This window comes from Labrus mixtus, chromosome 10 (genome assembly GCF_963584025.1).
Source record: "Labrus mixtus chromosome 10, fLabMix1.1, whole genome shotgun sequence".
NCBI lineage: Eukaryota > Metazoa > Chordata > Actinopteri > Labriformes > Labridae > Labrus > Labrus mixtus.
This window is the reverse complement of record NC_083621.1, coordinates 17,504,092-17,528,786: the sequence shown is the minus strand read 5'-3', so window position 1 is coordinate 17,528,786 and position 24,695 is coordinate 17,504,092. Positions and strand designations below refer to the sequence as shown.

Here is a 24,695-nt window from a genome sequence, read left to right as displayed (position 1 = left end):
AATCTTTTTAAATGACTTCAGTCCTTAGCTCTAAAACATTTATTGAATGTTTGATGTTTGAGGCTATTGTAATGCAGTAGGTATAGGATATTTTTACTGCTGCAACATATTGATTGGCTTAAGGTTAAGTAATTGTGTGTGTTGTAAAATGTCTATTGGTGTTTAAAAATGTGTCCCTTTTGTGTCAGCTATCATCTATGCTACCTGACAGCTGAGGGCTAACATTAGCAAACAACACCTAGTTGACCCAGGTTTTTTTCACATATGACTGCCTAGATATTGATTTATTTTACGGTATGGTTAGTATAATGTAGGAGGGTAAAGTTAAGTCTAGTAGTTGTAGAAGTTCTTGCATTTGTTCAGTACTTTTGTCCACACTGTAGTACAGTATGCACATAGTATTGCATATTAAACACATTAATAGCAAAGCAAAGTGTTATGTTATAATATCAATGTGTTAGAATACTAGTAGTTTACTTATGTAATAGTGTATAGTATAGTACACATTATAGTACATTATGACATAGCATAGCATTGTATACATAGTAGTGCATTATACATCCTAGTGCAATATATTTTGAATACAGTACAGTACAGTAAAATACAGTACAGAACAATACAATACGATACAATGTAGTATATTTTACTACAGTATAGCGCAGTATAGTATAACGTAGTATAACAAGCATAGTATAGTAGTGTATATTACAGTATAGCATAAAATAACATTGCATAGTAAGGATTATAGTATAGTAAAGTTGAGTGTGTACAGTATAGCATTTTATACATAATATTATAGCTAAATGTTTAATAGTATTGTATGATAGTGTATTGAACTGTTTAGTACAGCATATCATTTTATATATTATAGTGTACTACCTTAATGTGTAGTGTAATATATAATAGGATAATATCATACCATATAGTTTTATATAGTATGGTTAAGTACAGTAGAGTTAAGTATAGTATAGAAACATAAACTACAGTGTAATCTAGTGCAATAACTAATCTATTCTAGTAGATTAGTTATTATTTGTAATTGAACAGTGCTTCATAGTAGCATAGAATACAAAAACATTTCACAGTGTACTATAGGAAAGCACAGTATAGTATTGTTAAATACACTACATTAGAGTAAAGACAAAATAGTACAATATCTGTAGACTACATTAGAGAATAGTGTAATGTTATACAGCAATTAAGTAGCCTTCAACATGGCTATAAATAGTGTACTAAATTACATCTTAGTATACTACTATGTAGTATAGCAATGCATACTAGAGTAGTAAGTTACTACAATAAAATAGTGTTTGTTTATGCAAGGAGTAGTAAAATACTGGGCTTTAAAACCAACTACAGAACAGTATAGTGTGCTACATTCCCATTAAGTGAAATACAGAAAGGTACAGTAAAGTACAATGCAGTATCATACAGCAGCATAGACAATAGCTGTGTAACACTTCTGCAAATGTGTTTTGTGTTGAACAATCTCATTCAACCCATTTAGCTCATTAGCTTAACATGCTAACGCTTGTAGCTCAGCAGTGAGGCTACATGGCCCTAATTTACTTGCGCACAGAGGAAGCCTTGATACAGCCCACAAACATACAAGTGCAGATGCACAGTTACAAGTTACAGATACGCAGTCACAATTAGCGCTGCAGGACTTTCCAGACAATAACAGTCGGTGATGGAGCAAACAGCAGAGGTGATGCACTGGGCAATCTTTTGGGGCAACACTGTCAGAGAAGATTAATGCAGGTTAAGAAAGCTTATGGCAATGTTGCCTGGCAACAGAATCTTCCTTGCTGATTTTTGCAACAAAGCTGAGGCATCGTTGGAGGTCCCCAAAGCTCATACTGTAAAGTTGACTCGACTACGCTGTTTTAAGAAGATTAAGAGATAAACTCACTTTTAGCAGCTTCGTTATCCTTAGTAATGCACATATGATGCTTTTGTGTTTGATTACTGTGGGTGCCTAATGATTTTCAGAGAGAGACTCGTTTGGTTTGCAGACTAAAGACCCCAATTACCTCCTGAGCTTATTCTGCCGAATGATACTGTCAGCTTCACAGGAGACAGCGTTTTATATTAACAGGCAGCAGCCCGTCTGCCTCCAGGCTGCTCCTGTGCATAACTTACCCACTGGCTTGGAAGAGGAAAAAAAAAAAAAAAAACACTATTAAGAAGTACTTTCTCATTTCATGTATATTTGTAGGAGGATAATTATAGGTAAACAATAATAATAATAATAATATAGTTGCTATAGTGACTTTAGGCACCTTCAGGTTCTTCTTCTTCAAAAAGGAACAATAGGAAAAAGGACAATAATGCAGACTGACTGGCTGGTGCTAAGCCTTCAATTTGAGTTGCTGAAATATGATGTATTTGAGCAAACATAGTTTTGTTGCTTTTCAGCACTTGGTTGAATATTATGCCATTGACTTTTTTTTTGCCCCCTTGTGAGCGTGATTTTCAGAGTCCAGCATTCTGCTCAGTTGCAAATGAAAGATGCTTAAATGTTGTTGCATACGGTTAGGGATTATAACAAGGACCTGCACCTATTTTCCAAACACTCTCATGGACTTTCCCTGCATCAGCAATGAAATATTCAAAGCTTGTGTGTTTTGGGGAAAGTGGCGTTCCAAATCCAGCTTACTCTCGCTGGTTTTTTCCAAAGTCTGCAGCGCCAGCTTTAAGGATTTGATATTTCAATCATGTTGCACAGTTTTTTTACAGTCTTGAGTGCAATGTGATTTGATTGGGATGCGAAGATTTCTGAGCTTGTAATTCAAGACAAACGTCCATGCAAATGGACAATGAAGTGTTGTGTTATCTCATCTTATCTTTGTTAATGTACAAGTCAGCCAAGCTAGCTAAATGAGAAAATTAATCCAGCCAACAATCCAATATGCTCATTTACAAAAAACAGACACAAAGAATATCCTACCATAGTATACAAAATAGACCTAATGAGTTTTCATAGCCTATAGATATACGGTAGGATTAACATAGGCTGTAGAATATAGTCAATTGATAATCTCATACTGTAGTTGGATATTGATAAAAGACGCACTCTCTGTCTGGATCAAACGGAAATTTACCTCCAATATCACCAACACATACAGGGCTAAATAACCTAATAGCTCCTTATTGACATCAAAGAAGTTATCAGAGAGGACTCGCCAGAGATCAAAGCTCATTGGTTTGTTCTAATCATGATTCTCACTCACAAGCAATAAAAGAGTATTCCCTCAGTGCCTCGACTTGATCTGCCTTCAGTATCCTCAGTGATTTGAACCTTTATCTTTTATAATAGTTATTGATGTGCAGACTCGCTCTCCATCATCACAAATGGTAATGGTATTTTATACTAAAAAAAAAAAGAATTGTGAAGGAGCGTGTCTTCAATCTGCAGAGCTGGACAGGTTTAGACAGTTTTGGTATAAATGTCAGATTTTAAAGATTAGACGACCACTGAGGAGACAGGAAGGGAAAACAGATTAAGGGAATGTAGAGGGAAGCTGGGAAAAATGGAATACTTGAGAGCAGAAGAGATGAGGATAGTAGCAGCAGTGTAACATACTTGTGCTGGGCTCCGCCCCCTTTCCCCCTTGCACAAAACAGATGTGCTCGTTTGCACAAACACACACAGACAATTCTAGACAATTCGACAATAGCCGATTTATGTCACCATACAGCAAAAACGGTGTAGAAGACGAAGACTTACACCTAAGACTAGCATCCAAACCAGCTTCAGATCAGCACCACGGACAGCAGCCAGACCACAGCCTGCCTTAAACCACCTGATTTAATTGAACTACCAAACGTGCAAAATCGGTTCAGTAGGCCGCTTCATATATGCAGGATCATGATGTATTTCTTAACTGACTGTTCCTACTTTACAGAGTGCTGAGAGGCGCTCGCTGATAATGTTACATCAACTGACAGTTGCTATGGGCCCCCGAAAGCGCATTGCCCCATGTGCATTGCACCGATTGCCCCGTCGGTAGTTACGCCATTGGATAGCAAAGGAATGGAGAAAATGCACAGAAAGGACGCTCTACAAGAGAAGAAAGGGGAACTTGAAATGTAAGTCAATTAAATCATAGAGGCATGCTCAGTTAAAGGATAATAAAGAGGACATCAAAAATTGAGAAAGGAAATTCAATTTCAAAGACAAGAATTTTATAGAAAATACATTAAGACAATTTGATAAAATACCAATGGAATTAAAAAAGTTAGGGGAAAATAAGAAATGGGAGGAAAGAGGAAAATTAAAGGCGGAAAATGAAAACCATAGGAAAAATAAAAGGAGCAGATGAAGACAAAAGAAAGAGAATGGCTGCAGAGGGGAGAGTGAATGAATGACTCGGAATAATCTATAAGACCTGAAGCAGAGCACATACTCGACAGGAAGAGCATGCCATCTTCGAGGAGTAGACGTGGGAGGAAAGGCAGACGAGGGGAGAGCAAAGATAGGAAAGAGGGGGAGGGAGAGGAAAGACGGGGGGGGAGAGAGAGAGGAGATTTCTCATTCAGCGTGTTCAGCAGAATCCAGTCAGCAGGTCAGGGCCTGAAGCCTGCCGCGGCCGCCGTCGGCAGCAGCCGCTCCTCCTGATTAGAGGCTCCGCTCAGCTTCTTCTGTTGGGGGTTGTTCAGCACATATTACACACAACTCACCTCCTCACACCGGCGCTTTATGCAGATTAATGTAAGGCCAAGGGATATTTGTCTGCAAACGGATTCCAGGCTCTCCTTCCCCCCTCGGTGATGTGCAAGAGGCCCTTAGGATTCAATCTGTCTCTGTAGATTTACGCTTATCCAAGGGCCCGGTTTCATGGAGGACAGCTTTGTAATATGATTGCATAGTGCTCGAGAGAGGTGACACTTTAATGTGACGGCTGCAGGTTGGAGCATATTGCAGTTATTTTACTTTTTATATTGAGAGCAAAAAAAAAAATCTGCTGCTATGTAGATTTATGCTCATTCAAGTGGCCTGTCTGGTGTTGAACACCTTTATAATGTGATTGCACAGTGCTGCAGAAAGCTAACACTGCAAAATGGTTACTGCAGGCCGGAGCACATAGTGTGGTTAAAGTGAATGTAAAGCAGAATATCCCCTACACAGATTAATGCCTGTGCAAGTGGCCTATTATAGAGGGGGAAATTATAGCGGCACAAGGCTCTGAAAGGGAACACTTGGGTTTGATTGCTAGACTTTCCTTTGTAGGAAGAAATTCCAACAAATCCTCCACAACAAAACAAGTACTGTTTTTCAATGCTGGATATGATTGTTGTTGTGATCCTTCCCCTCCAAAGTGATAGTGTGGCCTAATTGGGACATTTACAAAGAAATACATGGAAAGGTTGGAGAATCTCCTCCTGTTTTCATGTTGTAAAATTTAAAATATTTGACTGATTAGGCTACTTCAAAGCAGTTGGTGTAAGTTACAGCGTTACTTAAAACACTGTCCATCCTACAAAGGCTGTGGTACAACTCATTAGGATGCTGCAAACTACACTTCAATGGAGACAATTCAAAACTGGTGTTTCCATTCAAGTATACTTTAGATTTTCTTATTACCAAAGGTGCTGATGGGACCAGAGAACAGAGTCATCTACTCTTAAATCACTTTCTTCCTCTTCTCTGCAGTAAAACTGGATCTGGACGTTGGTTTATTTGGTGGAATTTTTTTGATTGCATACTGACTGGTAATAGGGAGAACAGTTCACCCTCTTTCATTCCCACGTCATGCATTGAACTTCTGTTCTCTCACTCTGTAACTTGTTGGTCAAGTATGATTCAGCTTTATGGCTTTAATCCTGGAAAGTGAACTTCTCCCATTACCGGTCTTAGCTCTTATTCTCAGTATGGACATTATAGCAGAGGGCAAAAGAGACCAACAATACACAAGGTTAGAGGAAAAGGCCAAGAAGGAAAAAGGAGAGAGGGCTCCAGTTCACACACACACACAAACAAACAATATTTGTACTTAATATTTGTACTCTGCTGTTGCTACACTTGTAATGTTGGGCATTTGATTCAAGATCAAGCGCATGTTGTTTAAAGGTTCAGACCTGCAGTCCTTTGAGAAATCTGTAAGAAAAAACAAGGGCCATGGACAGTTCCATGAAGGACTAAAGAGCGAGATTGAGCAAGCATTTTTCAGGCCGATGCTGACCTTGTGGAGAAACCCGATACTCCAAACTTGCGTGCCTGTTCACAAATTCAGCTAACGCAGAAATGACAAGGATAACGCTGCAGACCTGAGTGTTTATTCAGGAGTTGTACAAGAAAACTCTACGCTGGTTTGTCTTTAGAAAGCGCACGCCTGACAACACATTCATAAACCCAAAGTACACAAAAAAACATGAGCTGTTGTACATTAAATGTTGTAGACACACCCTCGTCCTGCACACATATTTAAACAACAACATCTCATATCTTCCGAGTTCCCTTACTTTCTTCCACTTTTGCAATAAAGGTTAACATAACTTAGAATTAGTATTTAGTTGTAGTTTTCTTTTTGAAGACTTATCAAAATAGAAAAAAACAAAGTGGCTTACTATGAAAGCATTTTAAATATGTTTTAGCTTTATGTATTTCCTCACATTTGTTTGCTTTTATATTCTCATATTTATTGATGAGAAACTGATCCAGCTTCTGATAAAAAAAAGGTTTCAGTAACTTTATATTGGCCTATAAAAATATGAAGACCAAACAGTGAAATCATTTGCCGTGAATAATTTAAGATCAGAGGATTTCAATCTCATTTGTGACATAAAAACTGCTGCGTGGCACGTGAAGTGCTTTGTCAAAAAAAGCACTTCACTGTCACTTTATTATTTACCAGTCGTAGAATAACATGGAATAACCTGCAATTAAGATTATGTTGTACATTTTGGTCCAGAAGTAGAATTTAGTTTTAACCCCAGGTGTAGGAAACAATTTGCAAAACAGAAGAAAAACATGAAACCTCAAATATCCCTTTATCCTTTCTTTGACCGCTCTAACCAAAAGCAGCAGACACAACAACTTACATGAATAATATTAAAAAAAGATCAAATAAAAGTTTTCTGAATGGTATTGTGTTTGAGTTAATAATCATCTGGTGTTTAAATTAGGCTGATTTTCATTCAATAAAAAAAGGGTTGAATGATGCTGAGTCAACCTACATTATTGGCAAGGTTACGAGAAGGAGTGCATGCAAGTGTTTGAGGGTTAAGTTGTGTGGGCGGACTGTGTGAGTGTGTGTGCGTGTGTGTGTGCTCTAATCTCACATGACTATCTACCTTCCTCTCAAGATGATTAAAAGCATCGAGCTAACAGCAGAGCATCACGACACTCTGTTAAATCACACACTGATTTATTGAGCAGATGAATATCTCTATCTCTCTCTCTCTCTCTCTCTCTCTCTCTCTCTCTCTCTCTCTCTCACATACACACACACACACACACTCACAGCAAACAGTCCATCTGCACAAACACATGGTCAGGCAAACAAACAGGCAAACAGCAAACAGGAAGGATCAAGCTAACACATGCGCTAGTGTTTAAACACACACGCGCACACACACACACACACACACACACACACACACACACACACACACACACACACAGAGTCAAACAGACAGAAACAATAATGTACAGAGCAAATACTACAATATCTTTAATATCTCTCTCTCACACACACACACACACACACACACACACATACACTCTTTGCAGTATCACTCCCTCTCAGTAATCCAGTTGAATAAAGCTTCAGTCACCTCCTGCGTGTCGCCGTGTCGCCCTTTGTAGACCTGCTATTGATTCATGTTCCTCTGCAGTCAGGCTGCTGCCATCCTGTCATGTCTGCCCGTCAGTCAAAACCTGGCCTGGAAAACCCTGGAAGGTCCAGGAGGGCTGCTTGACGATTCAGTGCAGCTTCAAATCACCATCACTCACTACAGCACGTCTTCAACGTCCCTGTGGGATCAATCATTTACTTCTGATGCCGATGCTTAAGGAAGTTTGTGTATCAAAAAGAGTTAAAGGAAATAAGTTAGTTAGGAATGATGTTTTCAATGGTCTATAATAAATGCAATGTTTATTTGATTCAAAGTCAGTGAAGGGGTCTTATTTGGTTTAAAATGGGGAGACATACCTATAAGAGTGGCTGTGTGAGATATTTAATCAATGGGATTAGCATTACTTTCATTTAGCTGATTATATCCTGCATGGGCAAGATGTTCTTTTGCTGTGGTTGATGTGATTGCTGGTGATGTCCCTGGATAGTCGGGCCAAGTTGCCAAAGCAGTTGAACAGTGGAAGCATCAGAATGTGTAACTTCAGCATCAGAGGACAGTGTTTTTTTTTTTGTTTGTTTGTTTTTTCAGATGGATTACGTGTATGTGTACATGCTGGCTGCTTCATAGTAGGGGCTGATAGGTGTGGTGGAGGTCGGACAGGGTTTTGGACCATGTGCGTTAAGGTGGTTGTTGTCTTTTTTTTTTGATCGTATTAAAGTATTAAATTACAGTTTCATCCTTTAATTCTGTTTTGTAAAAGAATAAACAAGAAATAAATGAAATTAATTAGTCTCTCAGACGGGCTCCACTGACTCCCTGAAAGTTCCCATGCTCTAAGAGCTGTCTTCCTCAGCGAACACATTATTAATTCACATTTGTGAAATGGTCCTGAGATGTCAGGTTATTCATAGCTTTGACGAGACGTCACACCAACGTCAACCACCTGGTAGGCTTCCTACTGCTGCACGCTACGCAGAAGTTATCGGTCTCAGTTGCCACCTACGTGTTTTGACCAGTTTTATTTTATTTATTTGTTCATTTATTTGAATTAAAGACAGAGACTAATGCTCTAACTGATGAGGAGACACGCCCAGGTTGTACTTCTACAGAATCCAACAAGAGTAGTAGGATACAACATTACTGACCCTGAACACAGCTGACAGTGATCCTGATGCTATCGCTAGGCAACGCTAACTAGCGCTTAACTATGCTTTTGATGGTGAAGCCTTTCTTGCCCTTCGCTTTCAAATCTGCAGCATTATTAACCAATAATGTCTCTGTTTTTCTGCGGTTGTCAGGTGATGTAAACATTTTTCGTTTTCAAGAGATGGAAACTTACAAGCCCGTGCTTCAGCTTCATCGAGTGTTCGATGGTGGCCGCCACTTTCCTCAGCTCTTATTGCCCTCCAAGCCTCCTCGCCGGTCACCTGACTGAAAGCTTTGGAATAGGGTGCTGTAGTTTTTAGTCAATGATTACTTGTTGTCTATGGCACAGATGTTTACAATATATCAGGCTTTGATTCAAACACTACTAATATTTTTTTTCTAACACTTATAGTAGTTATATGTGTGTTCATATGATCTGACTTTAATAGAAAATATTAACGGATGTATCCTTTATTTTGATGGATGGATGGAGATATTGTTTTAAAGGATGCTCTGGTCCATGAATAATACCTAGATAAGACTCAGTGTGTGTGTGTGTGTGTGTGTGCTAAAATAATCTGTATAAACAGAGAGAATATGAGGAAGAGGATATGCACACATGCAAGCACATGCTGACAGGCAAACACACACACAGAAATATTCCCTCTGCAAACATACAGAGCGCACACACACAGTCACACAGAGAAACTGAAAATGCTCGCAGGCATGAATGCCAATTTTGTGTAAATATGCAGAGACAAGCAGATACACACACACACACACACACACACACACACACACACACACACACACACACACACACACACACACACACACACGCAGCCTCAGGTGATTTCTGACCAGGCTGCCATGCATCCATCCATCGCTTCATCCTTTCCTCTCTGCCTACCTCCCACTTTGAATACATTTCATCTCATAATGAAACCTGAACTCCCTGTGGCTGAACGAATAGGAATGAGAGAGGAAGTCAGAGGCAGAGTGACAATAGGACAGGGATATAAAAGAGAGAAGAAAAAAAAGAAAGTAACCGATTCATGGAGAGAGTGAGGGAGAGATGGGTGAAGAGGAGGTTCTGAGAAGTAAAATATAATATAATGGCATTCTCCTCCCTCTCTCGGGAGGGAAAATGAAGTTTTCCCTAAAGTTCACTCCATGGAAGAGGCGATGATGGATGGTTGAATATGTCGGAGGGAGAAACCGCCATTCCTCATTTCACCACTCCAATTAAAATGTGACAGGAAGTGTTTTTCCCCCCTCCGCTGATCAACAGCACTGTTTACTTCCTCGCTTTAAGCAGAGAGGGTTTTACTGCTTTATAGGAGGAGCCAGGTATGTGCTTTAATATGGGGGAGAATAATGAGAGCTGTCTGCGTAAATGAAGAGGAATGCAGGGCACATGAAGGGCTACGGCATCTGCATGGGAATAAAGGCAGAAATATCAACAAGATCTGATGCAGACAGGCTCTTTTTTTCAGGTGTTGGATGTGACTTTAAAGGATGTAGACATAAGGAAGAGAGAAAGTCTTTTTTCAATGTAGAGTCAGGAGATGGACGACACTTTAATGTTTCGCTGCCTTCCAGCATTTTCTTTTCACGCCCCCCTCCCGGCGTTCCAGAGCCTTGATGTTTATCTCTTCCTTCATGTTGCATCTGAATGTAATGGAGGAAAAAAAATACAATAGAACAGAAGGAGTACTGAAACTTTTTCTGCCTCTCTTTCTTTTTTTTCTTCCTGCTCGTAAGAATGTGAAGAAAGTCAGGGACATTCTTAAAAGTTGAATAAAGAAAATAGAAAGATTTCCTAGAGTTGTATGTATATCTTAAGAATAGTTATTTCAACATGCAGACACCAAATCAATATGCTATTTTTAAAAGGGCTCTATCACAGATGTAGCCAAGAGTAGCAGAATTATTGGGGCGACCCGACAGTGAAGGATTGCGCCCTCCATAGAGTGCCAGGAAGTTTGGGGACTTTCGAGTTTCTGCTTTAAAGAAATGGATGATCAAAAATACTGCAATAGAAGACAAAATATCCCAGCATTCAGTCCCTGATACAGGTCCTATGTTTCCTATAATGCAACTCTGTTGAGTCTTTTCGATACCCTAACATCCTGATACATTTCCCTTGTTTTTTTTAGGCTCAGTGCATCATGTTGTTTTCTGTAGTGATATTTTCATTAATAAAGTTCTTTGCAAAGGGAGAACTGTTTCAGTTGAATGGTGACTTGCAAACAAATCTTCATCTATATTATAGTGATCCATGTAAAATGGACTGAAAATGATTCCTGCATTAATGTTGTAGTACTGTAATTAGGTCTTTGTCTTAAGACCGATCTCCAGACGACTTTTTAAGGTCTGCGTCTCGTCTCGGCATAGAAAGCATTTTTACTCGGCCTTGTGTCGGCCTCAGACTGGGCGGACTCCGCATTTTAAATCAAGACCACCACTGACAGACTATTTTTTCACGTCATTACTGTGATTAGAAGGACAGCGCCCCGTTCTAAAAGAACAAATCATTTCAAGTCATTCATAATTTGATCTTTATCCCCTGGTTACGGCTGCAACCTTCCCGGTGTTACGGTCTAAGTAAGTGACGCGCCCCCAGCACACAAGATGATCATTTTTGAGTGATATTCATAGTCTTGGTCTTGATTCGGTCTCGGAGCACTTTGGTCTTGGCCTTGGTCTTGTCTTGGTCTCGGAGCACTTTGGTCTCGGGTGTGTCTTGGTCTTGATTAGAGTGGTCTTGACCACAACACTACCCTGTATACTAAAGCATGTTGAGAATTTAAAAGGTAGTTACGTCCTTATTGAGTATATTCTTGATCATACCCAACACACACAAAGAATGACGTGAAGTATTCAAACACAGGTCCAAAAATTGTGTTGTTTCCCTTTATCATGGTTTTTGACCCTATAGATCTAGTGAAGGGGCATGGGAACACAGGATGTGGGCAAAGTCAGTTCCATAAAGACACGGTTTTCCTTGTTAAAGACAAACTTGACTTTGCTGTACAGAATCCTGAGCGAAAACCCATCCAAAACATAGACGATGAACTGGAATAAAAACCATAAAATATTTCTGAATATGGGTGTTAGACTGACTCAAAGCTCTAAAGTTTTAAGATGAGAAACTCCCTGCAACAATGGTTTGACAACAAGGTGTTTCCTGAACTCTGGACCAAAAGCCTTTTTTTCTCCTGAATCAGTTTAATGGCTTTTACAAAACTTTCTCATAACTTGAGCTGAGTAACTTCCAAGAGTATAAAGGTCTCCGTGTTTGATAAAATGTTCATTATTTCTCTGTTTCACTATCGGGGCGGGAGATTTATGATGCTCTAAAGTTCCTGGGGATACTTTTCTTTTTTTTCTCACGCTGGCATTTCAGCGCTGATGTTTATGCATGGAGGATAAGAAGAAAATGATTACCTCCTCAGCTGTCGTGTCTGGACATAATGGAGGAAAAACAGCAATAAGAGAAGAAAAATAACCCTCTACTTCTCTCTCTCCCTTTATTCTCTCCATCTTTCAAGCTCTCTCATTCTCAGTCCTGAATGTAAAATGAGCCATGTTCTTCTGCTTCTAAGAGCATGTGTGGGGAATATATATTAGATCAATAAAAAGCAAAACTGCCTTCCCTGGACCATATAGCCTAGATGACATCCTATAAATATTTAATGTCTCACAGCCATTGTAGTGTTTTCTGCTGAAGGCAGCTCAATTGCAAAGGAGGCGATTCTGTGTAATTCAGAGTATTATTCACATAATTTGTGGCCTGAAACTTTTCTTCTCCCCTTGCTTCTCTTTGCTAATGTTTGGCTCTCTGCCATTTGTTGGTGTGAATATATTTGGCTTCACCACTGTGGCGCTAAGGTGTCACTTAGAGGTGTGCAAATTGGGCATCAGGAGAGGAGTGTTCAATAAAGAATAGGAGAGCAGGGCAAAGACAATTCTCCAGATACCTGTGTTTTACAACCTCCACAGGCCTGCTAATGGAGCGCCCAACAGTGGACCACCTATAGTGTCTTCTCCTTGAAAAGCACAACTTTGCAAATGGATCCTACACCCTCTAATTGGAAAAGACCCGCTGTTTTGATTTTTTAGAAAAGCACAGGACAATGAAAACCACGTGTCTGAAACAGTTTCTTTTAACAACTTTGATGATTTCCATCTGCCCATTAACAGATCATCTCAGAGCAGACAGAGCCTTGCTCTCTGTGTAGTCTTAATACCAATTCATCAAGTCAGGAGTTTATCGTTCTAAGGTTAATGTAGGAAGAAGAGCCCCAAAGACCCCTGTTGGTGGGTGAGGTTGATTCTTTATTATCACTAACTTGACAAGAAAGTCCTGAAAATTTTACATTGTATGCCTTATAAGACAATTTGCTGTGAGGTTACTTTTGCACCTCGAAATAATGTCTTGGAAAAATAACAGCATTTTAACATATAATTCAAATTAACTGTAAAAACTATGATTATAAAGATGTAACAGTTGATCAAACATATGTTGGCTAGAAGAAACTACTTTTTATACTTATGCAAATGTCAAGTTATACAGAATAAAGTTGCTCTGATTCTTTGGAATGAGTTCAAATGAACTCATCTGAGAGGCTTTCTGGATTTTAACTTCCCCTTCCACCAACAGCATCTGGCAGTTTGACTTCCTGAGCTCATCAAAACTTAAATCTGCTCCTCGGAGATTCATGGCTCAGCGGCCTCGTTCCTCAGCAGGAAGTGAGCTTTGACTGTGCAGTGTTTCAGACTTGTTTCGTTTGTGAGGACGTCGGGCTATTGCTGGCTGAGTCATGGGGATCAGGCCACCACCGGAGGCTCTCGGAAAGCTGCCACGAGTCCTGGACTGATGCTGATAAGACCCCTGGGCCTTGCTGGAGGTTGGTGTAGAGGCAAGGGCAGTGTGTTTGCAAGCCAATGTCTCTGGGCTAAGTTGGTGGGACTCCGCTTTAAGCTAACCAGAAATCTTTTTTTCTGTTCTTGTCCATTCGAGTGCCATGTAATATATTATATCTAATGGCAGAAGTACAATTCCAAAAAGAGAGAGCAAAGCCAGAGTGTCCTATCAAAAGTATTTGATTGTGCAACCAATCTAATATGTTGTTAACAGGTCAAAATACACTTATCAGCCTAACATTATGACCACCTGTGCAATCTAATGCAATTGAATACAACAACTTTAACAGAAGTTCTACTGTTATAAAGCGTTGACACGTGACCTTTTTGGAGTGTATTATATTAAAATGTGACCCTAGTTTTTTCAAAATATGTGGGACACCTTTCAACGTACAGTAATCACTCCAGTTCATCACTAGCTCACTATGACTTCAAGAAATATAGAGTAGAACTATCACCTTTCTGAAACACTGACTTTTGGTTGATTTAGTTGGTTCTCAGAAACTCAGAAACAGGGAAAATAAGGTTGATAATTGATCCATGTGATTACCTAAGACTTACTTGATTGCCTTACTTGTCCAGGCATATTTATATCAAAGGATTATGTTGCAGGCATTACACCCTGTTTCACTGCAGCTTACTGAAGCAATATTTTACCATTAGTCATTTTGACCTAAAATATGTTAAAATGGGGCTCAGCTTAATAAATAACGTTACTCGCTCTTCATTTCAGTGACCAGGCTTTGCTACGTGACCAACAAAATCAATCACAAATCAGTGTTTGTTACACATTTGACCAGTTTTGGTGCTGTTGGTGTCTAGGGAAATATACTGGTGTCATTCCAAACCTCTTGTTACGTCTTAGTTGTTGTGCATTACAGCATCCCTACAATTTTACAAGACACATTAAATACTTTAAACTGCTTCTTGCTGATGTGTTGCCTTGTCTTCTGAAGTAAATTATTCAATGTTAGACGTGGTCAGTTGAGAGTCAATGGGGAATGGAACTTACTTCAAGAAAGTTGCATCTATCCAGTTTTGGATTATTTTGTTTGTTGGCAGACTTGTTTTGCAGCCTGGCAGATGCTGGCTGAATCCCACTTGGACAGCACATCAATTCTTACTGGTTAAATTTGAAAGGTGCAATGACCCCAAGAGGTTTCTTGACATAGTGATTGTATCGACTAGGCACTACTGGGTTTGAGATTCACCCATACATTGGCAGCAGCATTGTACCCTGCAGGCTTTATGCATCTGCTCTATATCATGAGAACATATGGCGTTTGGTAACCTGCTGTTTCCTGGATGCTTTAATCCAAATCTCCTTCCAGAACCATGAGTGGAAACATTTTTGAATAGGAGTTTCTTCAGATGAGACACCAAAGCCTGTGTCTATTTTTCATGTTTAGAGTATTGCTAGAACTGAATCTGAGATTGTGTTGATACACAGGCGACAGAAAAACACTCCCACAACCATATGTTTGGGTTCCTCTGTTTGTAACCTGACCCTCATTCCAGTGTCAGCTTTAAGAATCACAACATGGATGAAATGTGAAGTTGACACTGGCACAAGAAAAACTCCACGTCTGCTGAGGGAGAATAAAATACCCACCTAACTATTAATCACTGAAAAAGCAATTACAGGCACTTCCTCTGGCAGGTTTATCAGGCTGTCATCTTCATACCATCTCTATTTAGACGTACTTTCTGGCGAACCATCAAACACTCTTAAACACTTTTAAACGTCAATTCTGCTCCCAGATGAAAAATGAGTAGACAATGATGACCGGTAAACACCAATACTGTAAACACTGAAAAAGTACAAGATTTATTTTTTACAAAGGGAAACTATTTATTTAAAAAAAAAAAAGAATTACAATAGTTTAAAAAATACACCAAATATACTTCACTTCTGTATGCACTGCAGGCAGGCAGTAGTAGACACTCTCATTTGACACTACCAAGGAACATATTAACAATATGTTGAGGTTTAATTGTTATTTTAGCATGCACTTAATGTCCCATCGCATTCTTAATTTCTGCAAATATTTCTGAAAATGTCATAGGAGTGGTATTTTATTTATTTAATTTAAAGTCAAGTCAGCTATCCTTTTACTGTGGGTATTACTGTCAGTAGCCACTAAAGCTATTATCAAGCCATGAGGTGTAATATCAAACCTGAAAGGAATCCTTAATGATCCTGAGTGTAAGCTGGAGTCTGTTTTTACAAGGATTCTAACTGGTATAGATTAGTTTATGTAAAGAAACAGCATAACTTTTTTTACCATTTTCACGCTTAAACTACAACACATTGTGGATGTAGTTGCCCATGTTTGAATCTCTGCAACTATGACACAGATGATTTTAAGATTAAACTAAGGGTGTTACTGGTTTCACTTTCCATGAAACATTCTTAAAAAATGGTTGTTTGTGGATATATATCTACCGTATACATTTCACTGCTATTGTTTTGCACAAAGCAACATCAGTCCACCTCAAATATGGTGGAAAAAAGACACCATTCAAACTCAAAAATTAACACAATTGAATTATTGTATAATGTTAATGAAACAAATAGTACTAAGGGTAACTCATTGCTGTCAGTAAAGGTTGAACTTGTTTTATCGTGAAGCCCTATATCATTGTAACACTATCATAATTTCATATAGCAGACGCTTTTGTCCAAGGCAACATAAATCTGAGAATACGAAGTCTCATAGAAAGGCTTAACAGAGACTCTCTGAAGTTTCTGGAGACACAGTCCCCCTCCTGGGTGGTGTCCCTGCAGTGGTGTTAGTGACACAGTTAAATTGTACAAACTGAATCTAAAGATTTTTTGTTTGTTTGTGGCAAACAGAGAAATCATACACACAGAGCACAGAGAGCTCAGGGACTGTTTAGAGCCCCTTTTTCAGTGAGAGGCTGCAGTGGCTGCAGTTAGCAGAAGTGCTGAGAGGCCCGAGCCGGGCCGTTTGTTTCATCCTGCTTTATTGCTGTTGTCACTTGTTTTTAATGAAAGTGGAGCTCAGCTGAAGAAGAAGGGAGGGGGAGTGGTTTTATTTGTGCCGACGCACCTCAGCAGGACTTCGGCACAGTTGCTGAACTTGATTGGCCTCCACAGCATGCACATGTGTGTGTATGTGTGTTTGAGAGGCAGGGAGTATGTGCGTGCATATTCAGAGAAATTCACTTTTTAGTCGACATGCCAAGGGCTTTTACTCCGGAAACTTATCTCACAAGAACATTCACAGAATAGAATGAATAATTAATTCACATTTCTCTTTAGAAAGTATGAAACCCTCAACAATCTCAGTTCAGTTTTATGACATTTTGGTAAGTTACATATTACGTTAGTATAATTAACAATGTTTTAAATGACTTAATAGATTTACTGTAAAGTGTAAGAGCAGGTCAATATACACATTTTATATTAAAATCATGCAGTCGATAGTCCTTGTGTTGATTTGATGTACGGTGGCCAGCAGGGACAAACTTAAATCCGTGCAGAGGACAAGGCCTGTGCATCATGTTTGTATGTTTATCAGCTGCAAAAGGTTAAAAAGCAATGAGGCGTGCAGACACTATGTATCCGTGCAAACTGAATGTTAATGTGTGTTAATATGTGTTTAGTATGTGAGTGCGGTGTAGCCTGTAAGCTACATGCATACTGAATGTGTCCTTCAGTGCGTGTGTTTACTGCATGCCTGAATGCACCTGAATTCACATCAGTACAGTTTAGAACAAGTTGTGTGTATGTCTGGTACATAGCCTATGTGTACGTATATATTTGTTTATGTGTGATTATGTGTGTGTGTGTGTGTGTGTGTGTGTGTGTGTGTGTGTGTGTGTGTGTGTGTGTGTGTGTGTGTGTGTGTGTGTGTGTGTGTGTGTGTGTGTGTGTGTGTGTGTGTGTGTGTGTGTGTGTGTGTGTGTGTGTGTGTGTGTGTGTGTGTGTGTGTATTTGTATTCATGGAATTTGTTGTTTTCCCTTTTTTGTGTCTCATTTGCACATACATTACAAAGGTGTTGTTTTTCACACGTGTGCACATGTCACGCACATTTGAGTATATTTCTTGCTCTATCATTTGTGGGTGTGTTTTGAGAAACTGGTCATATTTGCACCTTTTAGACTTTTTCTATCACCATAATGACCAGTTTGATATCCACCCTTGGAGTGATGTTAGTAAGTTACAGCTATCTGCATAACAGCAAACATCCAAGCTTGATTCATGAAGAACTGTGAGGTACAAGTCATCAAATCATAACCTAGCAACTATAACTAGGCACAGCAAGCACTTCAAGAGTTGGATTTTTGCTAAGTTTGTTGTGGTGCGCACTGGGAAATACTTGGCATTTTCTGGTCTTCTCTATATACTATTTGAGTTTTTCTAATTGACATCTAAGGCTATCTCAAACACATGATGTGGTTATAAATGATGGTCAAAATGTACTGTTATACGATTGTTGCAGATGCTGCTTTATTTTGGCTGAAGTGACATCAAAATTGTCCAGTTTGGGATCATTAAAGCACAACCTTTGTTTTATCTTTTAGAGATAATGTGAATAAATTCAGCTTATCTAATCAAATTTGCTGAAAAAATATTTTATTTTAGACAAAAAAAAAAATCTCCTGTGTCCTTCTAAAAATGCAAAGCCTCCTCTAGTCCTCATTTATAAGAAAACCAACCAGGATTGTGGTGGTAAAAAATGGCTCATGACGGTCAGTTCTTGTACGGTTTTACAAGCTACAGACAGTGCTATAGGATGAAACTCTCAACAGGAGAAGCAACATTAAAAAATGATGATGGGCATCCAATTTTAAACTTCAGAATTCTCAAACAAACACCAAAGAATAATGGGATAACATTCTCACCTTTACCTTATTTATTATAAAAAGGTATTCATTAAGAATTCTTCATTTCATACAAAAGACAAGGAACTTTATAACATCTTCAAAGTACTGTTAGAAGGTACAGGCATGTCTTTTTGTGTGCGTAGCTCAGGCCATTTGGCACACACACACACACACACACACACACACACACACACTGGGGCAGATATGAGCGTGCCGCTACAGTAGCCTGTGAGTCACACTGCCAGCCTGTCCTCCATGACGGTTAATGAGCTGTCGCCTCTTCCTCCATTCTGTCGTTTTCTGGTGCACCCCCATCTTCTGTCTTTATTGGAGGGCTATAAAGCGTCCTTCTCTGGATGGTTATTAAATGAACTGCTGTGGGAGAAAAGATGGAGAGAAGCAGAAGGAGGAGGCATTAGCTTCTCCTCCTTTTCCTCCTCCCCTCTGAGTTTTTTTATTTTATTTTTGCGTCATACGCTGCGAGGGACGTCGAGAGAAGACAAATTATGATATCCCTCTGCTCGCCTCCCTCCTGCCACTGAGCGAGGAGGACTCTGAAGGAGGGATTTTGAACAAAGCCTGGATGCAGAGGAAATGTGTCAGAGGACTTGAGTTAGGCCTGGAGAGCCTTTCTGAGAGACAACACAGAGATAATGTAATACCAGCTGGTTTACGGATAAACCCTCGGATGCTCTTAGACACATCAGAGCTCGTGCTCACTGAGTCTGTCGAGCCTTCGCACATCAGAAAGATAGAGGCAGGTGGTCATGCTGGGCCGATTATTTACAGAGAAGCCTCAGGCGCCATTTATCTTCTTGATATCAAATATCCAGTTTGTTTTTCCTCTCTTAGGGACAAATAACGGGATTATTTTGTTGAATTTAAAAAGAATTGGAAAACATTGAAAGAAAGATCAGTAGAGTTTGTGTTTTTCAGGATGTTTCTTAATCGTATTTAAGTGAGCCAATACTTGGGTGATCTTGTTCAGTCTGTCAGGCAGCTGTTGGATTATATCCTTGAGTATCTCTCTGATCTATACAGTTCATGGCAAAATAGCAGAATGAAACATTATTGTGATCATTTAGCTCCCACATTATGCATCCTTGCAAAGTATCTGTTTTAGATTACTGACACCTTTTTCTAGGGTTTTCAAAAACACCAGATTTTTAAACTACGATATGATTCTAGTGAAAATCTTTTGTGCATTACAGCACCTGTTTTAGAAGTCCTAGCCAACCAATATTGGGTTATTTCTTGTTTTTTTATAATCACCCAAAACATTGCAGGCAAACTGTCTCAATTGCACAAATACGTTGTCAATATTGAAACGTTGCCAACGTGCAATTGAGACAGTGTGCAGGAGTTTTTGGTTAAATATGTGACTGGAGAGCTTTAGTTTTTTGGAAGCTTCAGGACTTTATGCTGGTATCGATCATTAAAATAAGAGATTATTATCAAGGTTGTATCGTTTAGAAACACATGAGATCGAAAAAGTATCCAAAGTTTCGCAAATTTTGAAAGCCTTGACTCTTTCATTCCAAATGTTTGAGACGCCCACCTGATGAATAATTATGTCACTCCTCTGTGTTGTGTGTTTTATAAATGTATCTTTTTGTGTACATCTGTAACTTTAAATCCTTTCCTCACGTCCTCCTGTGAGTAACCTTCTGTGTGTTCTAATGAGATGCTGTACATAATGTCACGTAGAGAACCATGGCCTCCAGCTATCTTTCAGGATTTCTCCCCCCCCCCCCCCTCTTAACCATGCATCTCCAACCCTATGATTCTGCTCTATAGCTTAGCCACAGTTGCGTGTGTCTGTAGGAGTGCGTATGTGCATCTTTGTGTGTGTTGAATGACTCTCAGATGATACGCCTCCCCTGTGGCCTCCGGCGGTCCTCAGACTGTGACAGGGAGAGTAATTGGCCATCAAAATAACCCAGACCCCTTTCCTTCATTCCCCGCTCGCCCCCGGACAGTGGAATTAGACCCTGAGTTTAGCCAGGGACATTAAACACTCACTATGTGTCCATGGTGTGTGTTTGACTTTAACTTACATGCTACTGTATGGCAGTATGACTGTGATGCAGCCTTGGTCAAAATGCATTATGTTATAAAAGAACACATCAGGGTCTGATGAAAAGTGGATAAATTAGAACAGGAATACAGTAATTGGATTGTGACATTTAGCTAAAATGTAAAGGCAGCAATCTAATTATCAAGACAAAAAAAGGCACTTTGTCTACATATTTATAGGCCTGCGTTTATATTATTCAAAGGGGCAGAATTGCAATTTGGGACTTTTGGAGGAGAAATTGTAATAATTTAGTTTGTATTACTTTATTGCCTCTTTACAAAGATGGATGGAAAAGTTCTGTCAGTACAGCAGTTTGAACAGGATCCAAAGTATTTCAATGCACAGAAGGTTCTTCCAATCTTTGCAAACAGTGGATGAAAAGGTGACTCGCCTTGGATCGCTGATCTTCATGCAATGCTGCAACTCCAGATTCTAGCCCAACACTCACCATACTCACGACTCACTGGAGTTTGAATTTCATCATCTGAATCTCAGAAAAGAAGGCAATAAGATGCTGAACCTCTACTTCAGCTTCCAAAAGTGTGTAATTTAGAGCGAGGTCAACATACTCGGGATGTCTATTATTCAGTTATCCTGCCTCACACAAAGCGTACACAGGACCGGTATTAGGAACTTGGAAAGCTAGTCGATGGTTTCCTCATAGGTGGTATATTATGATGGATGGAGCAACATTTTAAGGTGTCTCAGGTGTATTTCTGTGCTATGGATGACAGTTGTAATCTTGTTCTTTTACTCTTAGTAAGTGGGGTCAAAAATGAAATACATCATAATATAAGTCAAGTCAAGCTTTCTTTATTTTCATCTCAACAATATACAAGTACATTGTTAGATGGATTTTTTTTCCCTCTAGGACCGTGATGGGACATTTGAGAATGAAAGAAGTATAAGGTTAAATGTTGTGACAAAAGAAACAAATAAAGTGGCTTCAAACATTTAAAGTGGCCGAGGTAAGGTTAGGGTTTGGTGTTGTGTATGCGTACCTTTATAACTTATGAGCACATCATGTTTCACAACTTTTATTCATTTTATTTGCATTTTTTGTGATTACCTTTGATGCTTTCTTCTTTCCTTTTTGTCTGAATTTTCTTCAGTTCTTCAGAATTTTCCTCTCTGTTTGGTTAGGTGTGCAGCATAAATAACCAGAATCATATCCCTGAATAGCCCAAAGTTAGCTGACAAAACTGTAAATCCTGCCCCGTAGTGAAGTCTCTAGTCTCATGTTAGAAGTCCACCCTACCTTTCAGAAGCTCAGTCTTTTTAAATAAATGGTAGGCCCGCAGTGTACTGGCTGGATTGACTGTCTGTCATCATCAAACCAGTGAGTCCATGGATGAAAAGCAGTTTAGAGGTTACTCTCTGTGATTTAGCTTTAAAGTCAATATCATGTCCACTGGCTGAAAGAGATGAGAGCTCACCTGTCCTCCTGTCCTCGCTCTGTCCGCCGAGTAATCGCATTTGTGTTTGTACAACCTGGTAAAACAGCGAATCAATGAAGCAGCCAGGAAAGGCTCAAACATTATTTACTTTCACTTCACATCTGAAAACAACCTTGAACGCAGCGTCTCGACCCTGAAAGGAGAGCGAGGAAGGACTATTTTTGGCTTCCTAAACACCTCTGAAACGCCTCTGATATCGCCTCGGGTTGACCGACAGCACTTTTAAAGCCTCAAAGGAGATGTGATATTGATTTTCTTATTTTGAGTTTTCTTAACTTGTAATGAGATGTTTGCACAATCTCCTCCTCGGCGACTCTGGAGTGAACTTGCTGCTGTTGCCAGGCAGTTCGGACACTGCAGTCGGGGTATTTAAGTCCAGAGAGGAGACCTGTTCATTTATTCAGCAGAGCGTCACAGCTGCCTGACCACACTGTTTCTCTCACTTTGTTTACTTCCTGCACTCTGTCATCGTCTCACCTTAGCTTCAGTCTTCTCTGCTGGCCCTTGGTATCCAGTCACAGGGACTGAAACACAAACACACTTCAGATGGTCACGGTGCTCCTTGTTGGGTAAAGTTACCTTTGACAGATACTTGTTATGTTACAAGACTTCTGCCATGATTAAGTAACTATTTACCTTACTACACATGACGGTTATATTGTCTAGAAGGCCCATCGTCCTGGGTACGTCTACCTTTGAATGTCTTTTCTCTACGTCAGTGGTTCTCAACTGGTGGGTCATGTGGGTCAACTTCAGCCGTTACTCAGCGGCTCAGTGGCAGTCGTTTGAATCTGTAAGGTTGAGGGTTCGATCCCCCGCTCCTGCAGCCACATGGCCAATGTGCCCTTGGGGAAGACACTTAACCCAAAGTTGCTTCCGCTGCTTCGTCAGCTGCATTGAAATGTGTATGAATGGGATTAGATATCTGATGGTCACTTTACATATCAACCTCTGCCATCAGTGTGTGAACGTGTAGGTGTGACATGTGGTGTAGAAGCGCTTTGAGCAGTCAGAAGACTAGAAAAAGTGCTAAACAAGCTCAAGTCCATTTACCATTTTACTATGTAGTAAATGAAAAAGTGATGCTCTGTAAATAGTTATTTCTATTGATGGTTTTACTGCGTGTGTTTTTTTTTTTTACATTAGGAACCACTTTTGCACACCGGGCAATTAAATACATTTCTTAGCTATATTTAAATGTCTGAATTGTAAGTTTTATTCTTTATTATTTTTAGCATTGTGACGTGTACTTTTTTAAGTGCCTAATTGCTGAAATGTTCAATGAGTTAGTAAGATGTGGCATCTTGAACGTGATTACAGCAGCTGCTGTGACATTGTCAAATATCTTCGACAGAAAGATGTTTCTTTTCCTCTGGATATTTTCTTCCGCACTCTTCTCTAAACACTTCAACTTCTTGTCAAGGTTTACGTCTTTCAACCCCTCGCACTAACGCTGTAAAAAGATGAGATCTAACTTTTCGGTTTCTTTCCCCTCCCTCTCTGCCTCTCTGCTTCTCCGCAGGTCCGCCTGTAAACGTAACCTGCAACATTTTTATCAACAGTTTTGGGTCCATCGCTGAAACAACAATGGTAAGCTCCATTATTCTTAATACGACTTTGTAATACAACAGGATGTGCAGATTTTGACATTATGTATTTGTCACTCGTGTGTTTGTGGACGCGGATGGTTGGGCAGTTAATGGAAACTGTCACATCTCGTCGCAGCTCCATTTTGGGTTGGGTCATTTTGCCCTGAAGAATGCGATTAATTGGAGTGACTGCGGCGCATTTTAAAGTCTCATTTTCATTGAAAAATGAAAAGCCTTCCGCCCTCTGTGTGTTTAGAAATGTCTCCGCCTCATTGTCTCCCATTTTAAACACTTTATTTGAAAGAGCGCACCATCGCCTCGCCATTTGCATAACAGCGCTGTGAGCGTGTCGTGTGCGCAAGCGATGGAGGGGAAATTTCAGGCTGATTCATTACACAGAAAATCCATTAGTGTTAATATAAGTGAAGCATCAACCTTTACAGAGCAACAAGGCCGAGAGCCACTATATGGTAACATTTAACCGTAATGTGCGTTCTCGCAATGGTGCAACAGCAGCGCCCACGGGATCCATGACTGTTTCTTAAAATCTGGAGACACACACTCACTACTCTCACCTCCATAAAACACACAAAACATGTTTTAATTCTTCAAATGTATCAACACTGTCAGCTGTGCAAACCAAACCCTCTGCAGGGTCGTAGCTTCCACTGACGACTCAGACAAGGACACGTCCTCCGAGGTGTTTCAGGGAATGAGTCTTGTTTCTAATCTAGCATGCACTGCAGTAAAGCCACGCCCCCTTTTTTAGCATGTGACACTTACAGATGAGGCGAGGATAAAGCATATGTAACACTGAAGCGATTAACATTGTTTTTTAATTG

General features: G+C 39.7%; 1 protein-coding gene across 1 annotated transcript in view; it reads left to right on the top strand.

The window, feature by feature from the left end:
• Positions 1-24,695, top strand: part of glra1 (glycine receptor, alpha 1) — a 125,640-nt gene that overhangs the window by 44,915 nt on the left and 56,030 nt on the right. The window contains exon 3 of the mRNA XM_061048579.1: positions 23,787-23,854. Within this exon, the coding sequence (XP_060904562.1) occupies positions 23,787-23,854 (68 nt within the window). The remainder of the gene's footprint in view (positions 1-23,786; positions 23,855-24,695) is intronic.